We start from the raw sequence: 15,841 nt of genomic DNA, 5'->3' as shown, positions 1-15,841 counted from the left end.
TCTGTGCTAACAGCTCAGAGCCTGGAGACTGCTTTGGATTCTATGTCTCCCCACCTCTCTCTCCCCCTCCCCGGCTGGTGCTTTGTCTCTCTCTATCTCAAAAATAAATAGATTTTTTTTTAATTTGCCATTTTCTTTTCAAAATGTTGGCCAGGGGTTAGTGTTGGTCCTGGAAAAGGCCTATTCAGACACGATTATTTTGGGGAGTCTAGATGGCTGGTAGGAGTGTGAGTTGGTGCAGACTTTAGGGTGAGAAGAAGTAGGACAGTTTCTTCACATGCGGCAAAAGGCATATGATGTACATTGTGAGTTTCCATCCTGTAATTCTTTCTAAGAACTCATTCCAAAGAACCAACAGGTTCTTTAGATGCATTTCCAAGGATGGTAACTATACGGTTGGTTGGGGCCCCTACGTGGCTCAGTCAGTTAAGCATCTGACTTCAGCTCAGGTCATGATCTCACAGTTCATGAGTTTGAGCCCCGCATCAGAGTCTGTGCTGACAGCTCAGAGCCCAGAGCCCGCTTTAGGTTCTGTGTCTCCCTCTGTCTCTACATCTTTCCTGATTGTGCACTCTCTCTCTCAAAAATAAATAAACATTTAAAAATATTAAACCAATGGGAATGGATTCCCAAGGATAGTAATTATTGGGTTGGTTAAAATTAGCATAGTAATCATGGGCAAATCATTGAAAAGACCTACATGTCCAAGGACAGAGAACTAAGTGAGAGAATTAGGTTCATTATAGAGGCTGTGCTATGCAGTTGTAAAGAGTCACATTGCCCAGGAATATTTATTTATATGAAAAACGTTCAGAAAATCAGTAAGTAGAAAGTAGCTTCTAAAATAATATGCACTGTAGGATATCATTATTAAATACAAATACCAAGAAAAAAAGACTGGAAGGACTATCCCTCGGTTAGGGACGATATGGATTTTGATACTTTTTTCTTTTGTGCTTTTCTGTATTTTCCAAGGTTTCCACACGAATCCCACATTACATTTATAAAACGAATAAGGGAAATGCATCTTGTAAGAGGAAACACTAATTCCTTTAGGTCTTTCACAGTGATGCTCTCAGGAAGGAGTTCCAGCAGTTTCCTGGGTCAGCTGTTTGCACCTTTAGACGCAGAGCCAGCACCCAGTGACCACGTGTAGAAGTTCTACAGAACTGGCCTGCCTTCTTTTAAGTGAGCAGACATGTGCTTCCTAACACAATAGGCTCTTCACGGCTGCCCTATCTGATGGTTCAGAACAGCCTCAGCTCCAGGAAGCCCTGCTGGGCAGCACCAGGAGCCCCCAGAATTTTCCGAAAAGTGAAAAACACTTTCTTCACAGTTTGCCATCTTTGGGGGATGCCAGTGGCAGCCCAGCATCTTGCAATCCACTTCTCTGCAGTTGTGCCTTAAGGGTAGGAAACTGGGAAGCTAGCAGGCTCCTTTACACATATTAAACAGACTCTCTGCAGGCCCTTCATTTGCTGCCTATGAAAATTAGCATATACATTCAGATAACACCTTGATTAGAATAAATGGAATATGTTGGGGGTCAGCATTAGGGAACCTACAATTACCTATTTGCTAAACCTATAAAAGTTGAGTATTTTGTTGATCTAGGAATTTGCCTATGAGAAAACGTCAACCTGGAAATATGAGAAAAAAGCTAGATTTATCCTTTTTTTCAGTTTTGGTCATAGTCAAAAGTGTTCAAAGTTTCTTTTGTTGTTGTTTTGTTTTTCCTTTTAAAGATTTTAATTTAAAGTCATCTCTGCACCCAATGTGGGGCTCAAACCCACAACTCCAAGATCAAGAGTCACATGCTCCACTGACTGAGCCAGCCAGGCAACCCAACACTTTGAAAATTTTAGTCCTCTCTTACAGTTTAAGCGTTGCTAAGAAGTTTGGGGGAATCTCTTTAAGGAAAAAAGTCCTTCTGGTGCCTCAAAATTGCCAAGAAGCTGGTAGATTTGCAATGTCAAAACACCTCCTTCTCATAGAGTTTTACTTCTAAGGGCTTTTCAAGAAAGGCAGTGGCATTTCGGGTTTTGGCACAGAAGCTCCTGGTGAGCTGGGCTCCAGAGCTCTTGACACAGTACAGCCATCAAGCCCTTGCACCTAAAGGATTGGCCTCATAATGTCCACCTTGCCACCAGCCGGCCACCCCAACCTCCCCACCTCCTTCAACCACCTAATCTTAGTATTAAAATAAAATAAATTTCTTCCTAAACTAGGAAAGGGTATAGACTTTGGAGGCAGATGGATCTAGACTCTATTTTCAATTCCCTTTGTATATATTATATTCAACACTTGTGACAATGGATAGGCAGTGACATTTATGATCCCTTGCAGAAAGTATAAGTAAGGGACCTCACAGAATCCTGCCATTAACCAATGGCTTCCTGACCGCATAGTCTCTCCTCATGCATTTGAAAATCATTCTCAAAAGTGACTTGATCTCATCTGCTAGTTTCGCACATCTTCTAATCTTTCCCCCAAGCATCCCCCTTCACTTTCTCTGAGCACCCTCAGCCTTAATTTACTCAGCTGCGAAGTGGGAGGATAAAGCCCAACGTCTTCAGTTGTTGAGGTGAAACCCAGCTCTTGCTGTCTCCCCAGATGCCACTCCAGTCCCTGCTCTACCTTCCCCCTTGTCTTCCCATCCTCCACCACCTCGTAGGCCTTGCACTTCACCTGGATGTTCTTTCCACTTCTCCTTGCTTCACTAATTCCCACGCAGGAGCCATCTCCTTCAAAAAGTCTCTCTAACCATGCACCATGATCACTACCATTAACACTGGATTAGACGTTGATTCCAAAACATTCTGAAAGTGGTCTTCAGAGGCACTTCGCTTACTCTCTTATAGCTTTGTATTTACGTATCCTGGTTCACGACTATAATCCTCGGGTCTCTGGTGCCAAGTACAAAGTAGATGATCAATAACTATTTGTTAAATTAATCAATAATGTATATGGAACTTGGGGAATGGTACTGATACACAGGAAGAACCCAACATCGGAGGCCACGACTACAAGGTTGTGGGTCTGTAAGGAGATCCTATAAGAAAGCCAATGCTAGAATTAACATAAGTTGTTGTCTGAGAGATCCAAAACGTGGGGCTACATCCCTGATATGTGGAGCCTTCTTGAAGGCTGGACCCAAAGGGAAATGGACAATAGGACATGTATGACCATTGCTTTTAATCCTGTTTTTTTTTTAAGCTGACTTATTTATCTGAAAAAGAGAGTGCAAGTGGAGGAGGGGCAGAGAGAGGAGAGAGAGAATCCCAAGCAAGCTCTGTGCTGTCAGTGCAGAGCCCGATGTGGGGCTTGAACTCAAGAACCATGAGATCATGACCTGAGCTGAAGTCCAGGCTGAACTGACTGAGCCACCCAGGTGCTCCTGGGCTTCTGCCTGTTTTAAAGCCCACGGTGTATGGGTCTTGTGTTTTTTAAAAGTTCTCTTCTTCAAATGGGTGACACAGCTTCTCAATGCTGGTATCCCGATCACCCATTGTGCCTTATCACCTCTGATCCTCAGGACAGTTTTGGGAGGTCCATTTATTGTCATTACTTAATGGGAGAAATTAAGTGACTGGCGTAAGATTACCCATTATACATGTGGAAAGGGAAGTCAAGCCAGGCCCCTCAAGGTTCCAAATCCTACCCTCTTCCCATCTCTCATGGAGTGGGAGAGAAGTAGCAATGTCCACACCCCTTCAGCGGCTCTCAGAGCTCTCCCAATACTAGTAAGACTATTTGACTTTTATGAGGAGAAGACAAAAGACGTATGAGGATCTTCAAGATGATATGGCCTGTTCAAGGCTTATCCGTGTTTGCTCTTTAGTTGAGACTAAGTCAAAGGCTTTTTTTTTCACTTACATCATGAGAAATCAAAAAGGCTTGATGTTATCCTTCCTGGCAATTGAATGTTTGTAGCCATGCCTTGACAGGCTAAGAATTTCCTTCATAAGGATGCTCACTCTAGACAGGTCTCTTCCACTGCAGGACACAAAATTGTCAGGGCCCCATTTGATGTCACTAGTCCCAATGAACCATGATTCACAACTCTGATGAACACTGTGATGTCCTAGGGGAGCAACACCCTACCTTTCAACTCTCATCCTCCACTTCCTCTGGAGTCTTAGATAATGCCTACCCACTCCTAACACCTTCTAGGTGACCAGGGGGGCTGACTGATGTCAAAACACCTAGATCCTCCACAGAGGGTCGGTCACAGAGATGGCCATTAGTTGGCATGTGAATGACAGAGGCACCTGTTAGAGGCTCTCTCATGGGAAGAATTCCAGACAGCGGGATGGGGTGGGGGGTGTGGAAACACCGGGGATCTAGTCCCAGCCGCGCCCCGGTCTCACTCTACTCTACCTGAATCTAACTCGTCTGACAATTTCATTCCCTGTCATGGACATTTGGCTCCAGTGCCTGGAGAGCAACAAACTCACATCCGACTTTGTGCCCACACGCTTTGTGGAGAGCGTGTGTGAGATGCTCCCTGGAGCACTGGCAGCCAGGGCTGAGTCCCCTCCCTGAATCCTGATTAGCTTCGCTCACCTCACAGGTGTACGCAGATCTGATGCACACCTATGAGCTGGGATGATGATAATACCCGGAAAAGACGAACTAATTAATAATTATGATAATGAGAGGGCAGTCAACATAATGCCCATGTTTATGTAGTATCTGTCCTTTGAGGAATATGGTGTAAGCCATTGATGTCACTTCATGAATCCTCCCTACACTTCAGGAGGGAGAGAAGGGCAAAAAAAAAAAAAAAAGGCCTACTTGGAAGAAGGTCCATCAAGGAAGAACTACTGTAGAAGGAAAAGTCTGAAAAATATGACTTTGACTATTAAAGATGGGTGGGCATTCCCAGGATGGAAAATCCCAACCTGCTCTTTTCCTCCTGTGCGTTTGCTCAGCCCTGGATGCTGCTGGTACATTCCAACATGCTTGTGTTTTTTTTTTTCTATTCATGACTGCCGGTTGTTCTCAATTACCCTGGCCCCGAGTTTCCCAAAGTGTCCTGATGTTTATTAATAAGTATTATTTTATTCTATTTTAATTTTTAAAAATATATATTTATTTATTTTGAGGGAGAGAGAGCGAGAGAAAGGAGCAGAGAGAGAAGGAGACACAGAACCCAAAGCAGGCTCTAGGCTCCGAGCTATCAGCACAGAGCCCGACGCGGGGCTTGAACCCACGAACTGTGAGATCATGACCTGAGCTGAAGTCAGATGCTTAATCAACTGAGCTCCCCAGGCACCCCAGTAAGTATTATTTTTAAAAGGATTACATTTTCATAACATTGGGTCCATTACAAGGAGATTTCTCTACCTTTAGGACTTTAAGATGCTAATATGCCCAAGTGAATGTCCCAGAGGAATACACATGTGGTTGAATCATCTGAAATTGCCATTTCGGAAGGTCAAAAGCAATCGAACATTGGCAATTTCATATGGTCCAACCTAACAACACTCAGCACCTCCAAGCTTGCTTGTCTGCAGAACTCTCCTGGGGAAAATTTAGTCGCAGTGTCAGTGCCCTTTGGACTCACTTTGGGAACCACGGTCTTAGGTACTTAAATACAGAGATTGTTAGGGGCTTGAATCAAGCATGTTGCTTGGACCCCATGATGCTCTGATATGACCGGATAATGCTTGGGCAGAATGAGAAGCAGAGGCAGATGGGGGAATTCTAACAGGCATCGGGGCTGTTTCCGGGAAGGTGGGCCATCCTCCTATATAGCACTTGCTAGAATATGACTTACCCTGCCATCCTTATGGGACTTAATCCCAACCCTGAAGCTTATGCCAGCCCTTTTAAAGGATAATTGTTCCTATGCCATTTTATTTTGTTCCCAGACCCTAAGGTTTTTTTAGCAGAGTAGAGCCAATCATCAAATATAGGAAATGAATGAAAGTCCTCATAACAGAGACAGGTTCCCCAGAGGAAGATTCCAGTTGTGTGGGGGCAGCAGAGGAAATGGCTTCCCCAGACCAGGCTCAGGCATGGAGAAACAGAGGTAAACCCGGGGACTGTACCAGTGCCACAGGGGAGGAGGCTGGGAGGGTGGGGGGCGGGGAATCAGGAGAGGGTAGTATCATGGAAACTAAGAAATCACGAAGTAGGTAGTAGGACATCTGTGTTGAATGCTGCTGTGAAATTAAGGTAAGTACAGAGAGGTCAATGTCAGGTTTGGCACGGACAGGAGCAATGCCTCGGTGTGGGGAGGTCGAAAGTGTTGTTTGCAGTAAGGGTCTGCTAAGTGCTCTATATGATTTCATTCATGCAATTCTCACAGTCTTATTATGCGGGTTCTAGTATCATCCTCATTTTACAGATGAGGGGTCCAGGCACAGGGAGGACAAAGAACCTGCCCAGTGGCAGTGGCTGGAAAGCCTGGCTCCAGTCTGCACTAGCAACTGCATCATACTCCCTCTACGATGCCACACATCTAATCAGCAACTCCAGACAGGTTTGCTGAGAAGGGACAAGAGACAATGGGGTGAGAGCTGGAGAGGCTGTGGGCTGAGAGAGGGTTTTCCCTTTAAGCTAGCACTGGGCTGATGCGGACAAGGATAATCGAGGAGGAGTGGGGGGGGGGCTGAGGGTGCTGGCTGGGGGAGGTGCCCTTGAGCAGGCAAGAGTGGATCCTGGGGACTGAGGGGTCGCCCTGTGATAGGAGCTGGACTCATCCTTCGGACCAGGAAGGGAGCCACAGAAAAAGAGCACGGGTGAGCGTAGCAGGTAGTTTTGGAAGTGAAAAGATGAAGGATGCCTGTCTGCTGGCTCCTCTTTTCTCAGGGAAAGATAAAGGCGAGATCATCATCTGAGACTGAGGTGGGGTGGGGGCGGAGGGCGGCTTGCAAGAGGCTTGAAGAGAGGAGAGGTATGAAATGGCCATTTCGGGGGGGGGGGGGAGGGAGCACGATGAGGAGGCCATAGGAAGCTGAAAGAGACAATTCAATACCTAAATTTTATGGATGTTCTCTCTCTTTCTCCAATCTTTCATGGATCTTAGTGTATGAAAATTTTCATTCTAAATCTGTGGAAAAAGAAAGAGGGGAAACCGCCTGCCCTTTCTCCCATTACTGCTGTGCGGGGAGTAGTAGAATACATCTGGAAGTGATGGCGCTAGTAAATCTGAAACGTTCCAGGCAGATGGTTTGGGATTGCGGAAAGCTAATATAAAGAGAAATATAACCTGGGCTTCTTACCTGCAGAAACTTCATGTTTTTCTCTTTGTTTTCATCAAAGCCCATCTGTCCCTTTTAAGACATTTCTGAAGGAGAAATGTGGAATGATAAATGATGCCAGGTGAAATTTATCTCTGTCTGGATTAAATCCTGTGCTTTTCCTGAGGAATCAGGGGTCCAGAAAGAATGCTAATACAGAGCTTCTGGAACTTGAGCTCACGTGGGCATCAGCTGGATGGCTTATTAAAACCCATTGTGGGGGCACCTGGGTGGCTCAGTCAATTAAGCGTCTGACTTCGGCTCAGGGCACAATCTTGGATTCGTGAGTTCGAGCCCTGCACCAGGCTCTGTGCTGAGCGCTCAGAGCCTGGAGCCTTCTTCGGATTCTGTGTCTCCCTCTCTTTCTGCCCCTACCCTACTTCTCTCTCAAAAATAAACATTTAAAAAATTAAAAATACCCACATAGCTGGGCCCTGTCTCTGGGTTGTGATTCAGTAAGTCTGGGGGATTGGTAAGGGGGGGTTGTGTGTGATAATTGCATTTCCAACAGGCCCAGGTGATGCTACTCTGCTATTAGGAGACTGAACTCTGAGTATATGGAGTATGTTGTGACTCAGGCGGCCAGGGATTTTTCCCAGATCTCACAGAACAGGGACTAGAAAAGAAAGTATTTCCGGTTGACTGAAATCCTAAAGCAATTCAGACAACGAGGTCCCTTAAACCCAGCTGCCACTATTGGGCTCGCCATTCCCCTCCCTCGCTCCCTCCCTCCGAATCATTTTGCTATTCTGTGAAAACAGTGGGAGGGGATAACTGACCGAGAGTCACTCACACACAAAGCGTTAACCCCAGAAAGGTGCGGCTCCAAAACTGCCACCTGCATTAACTCATTTGGTCCTGACAACAGCTCTCTGGGGTAGGTTCTGCTATGCATCCCAATGTCCTGAGGAAGAACTGAAGACACAGAGATGTTAAGTAGCGTACTTGAGGTCACCCAGCGAGGAAGTGGAGAGCTGGAACACGAACACATGTCAGATGAATTCCGGTACCAACAACATCTCCACCGCTTCATATGTCAAAGGTACATATGGTGGAAGATTTGGTCTCTCAGATCTAGGGACCTCGCAGTTTGGTCAGTCGTGGTTGGCTGGGATCCTACACCATTTCTAGCTAGGGACACTGGGCAATATAAGATGATTGAAAGAGTTCCGTTGTACCCATTTTTGAAAAACTGCATGACCCTTGGGAAAGTTGCACAATTTATTGTCTTAGCAATAAAATGAGGGGGTGTTCTGCTCTGAATGTTCAAGCTCTGAGAGTATGTAATTCACGCTGAGTATCAGTCACTTCCTCCTGAGCTTACTCATCTAGAGCAGCTACTTGAAACCACGCAAACTGGGGGCCAATAATCCACAGGCTCCAGTCTGAAGGAAGCTCCCTCCTCAGCAGTGAAGAACTCTGGCTGTCACTTGCCCCTGAGGAGATGAGTTTTGCCAGTGGGGAGCTGGGTTTTTCTAGGTGGCAGGAGATGAGGCAGAGCTGAGTAGAAAGACACTTTTCTAATAACAGTCAGAATAGAGGTCTTGGTGGAAACTAGTTGGCTCTTGCCATTGGCTGGCTGGGAGCCACTGAGCAAGTCATCTTGTCTCAACATTGGTATCTATGAAACGGAGATAATTAGGACTGTGGGGTGCGTTAGCCAATTAACCATTACCGAGCGCTTGGTTAGATCGCCATAGCTCCAACTGCTCCCTGAAGGCTGTGGCTCCTGACGTCAGCAGCACCTCATCAGGAAGATCTAGATGCTGAGCATGTATGCATAGGGATCTCCCAGACTCACCTTGTCTGCTTTCATGCTTGATACAGGGAAAGCCAGACATGTATTCTAAACCATAGTCCTCCTCAGGTTGAGGAAAGGATTCTGTGTCAGACACATAGACAACAGAGGGGGGATGGACTGGATTCTTTTTCTCAAAATAAGAATCTAGGAAACAGAATGTTCTCCAGACTGTTGTTAGAGTTAACTGTCTTTAAGATGCCTCAATGGCAATTTATCCAAGTGTAGTCCCACTCAAACACTTATTTAAGGGACAGGAGAGCCAGTGGAGCCACAGGGTTGAGGGTAACAGGTTTTCATGGAGAGCCGGTCATGTACCAGGCATGGCAGAGTGGCAACCCCCAGCTCTAGCAATAGCTAACATTATAGAACCCTATGGAACATTATAGAACTCTATAGAGTTCTTTGGATGTGCCAGGCACATAATCATCACATGTCATTCACATGGCCCTAGGAGTTAGGAACTATTGCCATAGACTGAGGAGACTTGAGGCTCACAGAGAGTAAGCGTTCAAGGTGCAGGAGGATTTGAATCCAGGCAGTCTGATCCCAGAGCCCAGTGGTGTAACCACGGGGTCACACTGCCTCCACACAACAGTGAACAAGATGAGGAAAAGACCCCCAAGGGGCTAAAACCCTACTGACGGAGACAGATGGGCGCCAGGAACAGAAATTCACCAATGTGGCCAACCACTAACATAAACGGGGGAGTTAACAGCAACTACAAAGATTCAGGAAGACTTCAAAGTAGTAGTGCCATGTGAGCTAAATGGAAAGAGAGGGGCAGCATTGTAGCAGGTGGAGGTGGGGAAAGAGTGCCAGGCTCAGAAGATAATGCCCCTCGGAGAGGGGCAGCCACATGGGTGCTACCTGTTTAAGTCTTTCTTCTGATGTGCAGTTTATCTCATTTTCTAACTTCTTGTCCTGTCCATGGAGATGGGCCCTGAAGGCCTTAAAGCCTTAGATTTCATAGGCCCAGAGGGTCTGAAAATTGGGCACATCTCCAAGTCAGATGATTTTCTTATCAGGCAAACTGTCATTGTGCTGCCAAGCTCTGTTTTCTCTGCCACTAAGGTGCGGTAGGTCTGAGGCAGCCACCAGCTTGAAAACCCCTTGAGTAGTGGGAAACCAAGCTTGAAGGCCCCTTGAGCTGCTTTTGTTCTAGTTTCCCTTATTTTCTGTTTCATGCACTTTCTTCCGGTAAAAAGATTCCTGCTCCTTCTCTACCCAGTCACTTCCTTCCTTGGACATGTCTTCATTAATGCCATTGTTGCTGGTGATTTCCCCCGGTCTTTAAGGCTCCAAAGAGCTTACTTCAGAAGTGTCAGAAAGGACAGATGAAGAATCTAGGGAAAAGGAAGGAAGGAAAGAAGGGAAGGAGGGAGAGAAGGATGGAGGGCAGGAAAGCAGAAAAACATTTTGAAATCTGTGCCAACTGGGCCTCACTTCTACAGCTGTGTCTCTGCTTTCTGGAAGGAGAGCTACCGGATGTTATAACAATTGATGTCCTCTGCTGACTGCACACTCAGCGTACGCCTGAGCCCTCTTCAGGCTAGACTCAGAGGGTCTTTGCCCCTTCTTGGCCTCCTCTGGGTGTCGGGTTTACTTGGCAGTCTGCCCTCTTCATTTTCTGGGTGAAGCCATGTGCGTTTCGCTGAAATCCTGCACAGGTCATACCTTTTATCTGGATTGGATCTCTCTATCAGGGCCAGACCTTACTGAGCCTGAATGACACCCTTCTAGCCAGAAGACCTCTATGAAACTTTGCTCTGGTGACATTCCTGAGATTTATCCACCCTGGTCTCTTCCTAGTCTTCCACCATGTACTCCCAGCTCTTTCTTTGACTCATCTTTGCCCACCCATAAAAGTTATTTTTCTGTAGCTTCTTATCCTCGGCTCCTTGCCCCCTCTCCCTTTGTGTTCTCCTTAGAAGAAATCCCAGGTGACCATTCCCTCAACTGCTGTCCAACTGCTGTCTCCAGCCCTGACTCTCCCAGTCTCATGCCTTCCACTGCCTGTTGAGCACCTCCAGTGGGAGGTCCCAGGGGACCCTCAAATTCAACCTGTACCAGAGTGAATCAACTCTCATCTCTCCTCACTCTTCTCCAACTCACTCTCTCCAATCCAGAAACATGTGGCTCATTCTAGGCTCTGCCCTTCACCTCATCTACTCCTACGTCATCTACCTGCCCCTCCATTAATTTTTCATATATTACTGGTTTTAAGTTCTAAATGTTTCTGGAATGGACTTTCCCCTCTAGATCCCAGCCATCATTCTCTACTTCAGGTCTTCACTATTCCTTACACGGCTGACAGCCATGGCTTCCCCACTGTTTCTCCTGGCCTCCAGGCTCACTGCCTCATATCCTTCCTCCATACTACCTCTGGAATAGCCCGCCCAAGATGAAAACCCCCTGATTCCCCTGCTTGTGAGCCTTCATTGGCTTCTTGTCACAACAACAAACTGAACCTGACAGATAAGGCCCACAATGATCTGGTTCTGCCTCTCCTGCTTCATCCCAGCACCCCTGCCTCATGCTTTATACTTGATGCTGAGAGGAGAGCAGCTGGTTCAGGTGTCCTATTGCATTGTATTGTGTTGCCTTGTATTGCATTCTATTCTATTCTATTCTATTCTATTCTATTCTATTCTATTCTATTCTATTCCATTCCATTCTACTTTCCTCCACACAGAGTGTCCTTCCCAACCTTCTTCACCTGGATCACACTAACTCATCCTTCAAGACTTGGCCCAGCCATCACCTAGCTCATGAAACCTTCCCCAACGCCTCAGGTTAAGGAAATGCTGCTGTTGCATCCTGCCTTGTTATCTTATAACTTATGAACAGCATACTGGAATTATCTGTTTGGGAGTCTTTCCTCTCCATTAGGCTATAATCTCATCAACGTCCTAGCTGCCTTTGCCCCAGTGCCCAGTCCGATGCACATAGAAGGTATTGCCTTAACGTTGTTGACCATAACATAACCTCTTTGAGCAAGGGTCATGACCTTTCTACCCTTGAACTCCTAGCAGGTACTTCATAAATGTTCCATGGGCAAATGCTGTTCCCACCGACAGCTACAATGAGAAGAGGGGAGGAAAATTCTGATCACACAGCACTTAAATATACCAAGGTCAGGCTCAGCAGAAGCTGCACATTGGCATTCCATCCCTGAGTGGCATGCATTTCTGAGCATGAGATTTGAAGGTATTAAGCTCTCTGGTAATTATTTAACAGACAAATCCACTGGGTCTGCAGAGGATGGCAGGCCCTCTCTTAAGCTCCCCCACATCACCCTGGTCACAATGACCTCAATAAGAGGAGTTACTATGAATGAAGAAAATTATGGCAAAGAAAGGTTTGTTGGGACCAAGGGTGGACACTGGGTTCCCCCATGTGGGTTCCCAGGCTCCCCTGGCATGAATTCTCCAGACCCTGCTTCCCCCTGAACCAGCCCACTGGCCCTCTTCCTGGTGGCCTCTTTGCACAAAAGATCTGCCCTTGTGACTTGTCATGGACTTTGCAATTGCAGAGCATGAATAGCTAATGAGACATGCTAGGGCCAACAAGAGGAGCCTCTGTTGATCCCATTGGGTCTCTAAAGGGTGGGGGAATAGGAGTTTTGAACACCTACCTCCTGCTAATCCTCCAGCAAAACCAGTCTGGCTGGTTCTGGTGTATTATTAGAAAGCCCACACGTCCATCCTTGGAACAACAGACCCACTTGTTGCAAGAGGAGTGTTTCACATCTAGGGAACCAGAATGGAGGGATGGGGGTGGGGGCGGGGGAGAGCTGGGACAGGCAAGGCAGGGAGGGGAGTGGGGGCAAGCATGGCCCAGGGGAGACAGCTTGGGTTTCAGAGTTAGGGAGAGTGAATTGAAGTGGCACCCTGACCCCTGCACTCTGTGTGGACTTGAGCGCATGGCTTAACTTCTCTGAGGTGGTAATGAACTCTCACAGGCTCTGGTGAGGATTAAAGGAGACTTCTGTAAGGCTCCTAGCCCAGGGCGTGGAGATAGAAGGTGCTGGCAAAACACCAGCTCCTCTGACGTAGGTGCTTCCTGGGACATCCTTGCAGGACAGAAAAGCCTGAAGGGAAGCTCTGAACTACCTGCTCCTTACCCCTGGAGCTGGGTGTCCTTGGGGGGGGCACAGGGAGGTGACAGCCTTGCTAACCACACAGAGCCCCGCTCCCCAATCCCCCCCCCCTCCCCCGCAACCTCAGGACTGGCTATTCCAGGGGGACCCAGGTGAGGGAGCTGTCATTTTTTTTAAAAGGGAAGGATTTTCTTTAAAAAATTTTTTTTTTAAAGTATCTATTTATTTTTGAGAGAGACAAAGTGCAAGCGAGGGAGGGGCAGAGAGAGAGGGAGACACAGAGTCTGAAGCAGGCTCCAGGCTCCAAGCTGTCAGCGCAGAGCCTGACACAGGGCTCGAACCCACCAGCCATGAGATCATGACCTGAGCCAAAGTCGGACGCTCAACCACTCTCCACCGACGGAGCCACCCAATCGCCCCTAAAGGAAAGAATTTTCTAGGTTGCCACTGGGAAATAACATTCTCTCAGCCTCTTCACACACGTCCTTGTGAACCTGAGCTTTCCTTTCCTCCCTCCCTCCTTTTCCTTTCTCTAGAAAAGACACCTAGAAATTAGAGGACTGGCCTCTCTAACAACCCCTAGAGTCCTCACGTACCAGCCTTCCCATCTTCCTAAACACCATCGTGGGTTGTGAGGGACATTGAATCACTAGTCCTTTCAGGAAAACACTTCCTTCACTTTCCATCTCTGTCTTTCCAGAAAGGGAAGTGATGTCCTGACGGAAAAAGAGGCAATTAGAAGTAGCTAAGTGAGAGGACTAAAATGCAAGCGGTGGGCTTTCTTCTTCTTCATGAGCCTTGCTCCTCCCCTCAGCTCTGGGCCCTCCTTCCTGTCAGCTCTACGTGCCTGCTGCATTTTATACTTTCCTCTCCGGCCTCTCCTGCTCTTTCTTTCATTTAAAAAGAAATTTTAAATGTTTGTTTATTTTTGAGTTGGAGAGTAAGACAGAGACAGAGTGTGGCGGGTGGGAGGGAGAAGCAGAGAGAGAGGGAGACACAGAATCTGAAGCAGGCTCCAGGCTCCAAGCTGTCAGCACAGAGCCTGACTCAGGATTCGAACTCACAAGCCATGAGATCATGACCTGAGCTGAAGTTGGAGGTTTAACTGACTTCATGACCTGAGCTGAAGTCGGAGGCTTAACTGACTGAGCCTCCCAGGTGCCCCTCCCCTGCTCTCTCTCTCTCTCTTTCTTTCTTTCTGTGTCCTTCCCTATTCTACCCCAGCCCCCAGGATGGGCAGACCAGACCCGGGCCTTAGGAAAGGCCTGCTTTCTCAGCAGCAGCATCCAGGTCTCATCTCCAGGGAACCTCCAAAACAACTAGGGACCTCATCCTGGAGCTGGGGGTGGAGGAGGGGTATTGGTGTGGTTTACTCAGCAGTACTGGGAAGGGTCAGAGCCCACAGAGAAGGGTCACAGCAGGCTCACCTGCTTCATCCTTGGGACCATATAGTGCATAGGGCGGCCCCCCTGCCCCCTGCATCCTGTCCATCATCAGTCACTGATTCCCTGCTATCAGGGAGCCCCCTGCAGCCCTGCTCAGTGCCCCACAAGAGCCTCGATGTCTCCGTGGAGCTCTCAGCCTGACACACACAAGCCTTGACCCAGAGCTGCCCGGGCGGGGGCCAGCCCTCCATAACAGAAAACCAACCTCACCCTGAAGAGAGGTGCCCTGAGTGGCTGGGGGGTGATGTTCAGTCAAGCCCAGTTAGGCTCTGGCCTGGCCAAGGCCTCTTGGTGGAGTGCTAGGGGACAGCCCAGTTGTCCTCAGCACTCCTGGAACAACTCACCCCTGGCCCCTTCACCGGGAAGGAGAGAGAAGAGCACACTACCTCCAGAAGATGACCTGCCCCGGGGAAGCCATGGCGGGGGCCCGCGCCCCTTCCCACGGTGCGCCGGCTGCTGGGGTGCGCGGAGCTGCCCTCTCCTCCCAGGACGTGACTCACAGCCAGCACCAGCGTGCTGCCCTTAAATAGTGCGCTCAGGGGTGCGTGCGGCCCTGGACACCTCTGGTATGAGGAAACCGGGCCACTGGGCAGAAGGCCCTGCAGGCACAGAGCCTGGCTGTGAGCTCGCAGAGCGCCTCTCCAAGCCTTGACCTGGGGAGAGAGCGAGCGACAGGGAAACGCTTCCCAGGCCCCTGCTGCAGGGCTTGTGCTCCTGGTGCTGGAAGGGAGCACCGTGGGGGGGAGGGTGGGGGGTGGAGATTTAATCTCCAAATAAGAAAGGACTCTGGAACAGCTCCAAGGGGCTGAGCAGGCTCTGCCAGGAAGCTGGGAGGCTGGAGTCCTTGTCTCTGGGGCAGCCGATGCTCTGACAGAGGCCTGTCACTACTGGTGGGGTCTCTCTCGAGGGAGAGCCATGCCGAGGGACCCCAGCCACGCTGTGCGCCGGAAGGACAAGGGCACTGGGTTTGTCTCTGAGGACTGAGCTCGCCTGGGGCCCCTGAGACAGCCCAGCTGGGCGGGCAGACCTCTTCAGGCTCGAGGGCCAGCCCCCACCGCCTCCTGATTGTCTCCGGACTCCCAAAAGACCCTGACTGGCATTCCACCGAAGCTATTGCCGAGTGGGTTAGAAAAACGGATCCCTGACATTGTATGCAGCACTCAGATTGCCAAGGAGATGAAAAGTTCTTAAGGCATAAAGCTTTCTCTTGCTTTCTTGATATTGTGCTGTCCATCCCCTCCACACC

General features: G+C 48.3%; 1 protein-coding gene across 1 annotated transcript in view; it reads right to left on the bottom strand.

The window, feature by feature from the left end:
• The window catches only part of VTCN1 (V-set domain containing T cell activation inhibitor 1), a 56,411-nt gene extending 41,274 nt beyond the window's left edge, over positions 1-15,137 (bottom strand). Inside the window, exon 1 of the mRNA XM_029948031.1 lies at positions 14,982-15,137. Within this exon, the coding sequence (XP_029803891.1) occupies positions 14,982-15,013 (32 nt within the window). The 5' untranslated portion in view covers positions 15,014-15,137. The remainder of the gene's footprint in view (positions 1-14,981) is intronic.
• Positions 15,138-15,841: the final 704 nt, after the last annotated feature.

Source organism: Suricata suricatta, chromosome 8, assembly GCF_006229205.1.
Source record: "Suricata suricatta isolate VVHF042 chromosome 8, meerkat_22Aug2017_6uvM2_HiC, whole genome shotgun sequence".
NCBI classification, from domain to species: Eukaryota; Metazoa; Chordata; class Mammalia; order Carnivora; family Herpestidae; genus Suricata; species Suricata suricatta.
Note: the sequence above shows the minus strand (reverse complement) of the source record. Positions and strands in the feature narration are given on the sequence as shown.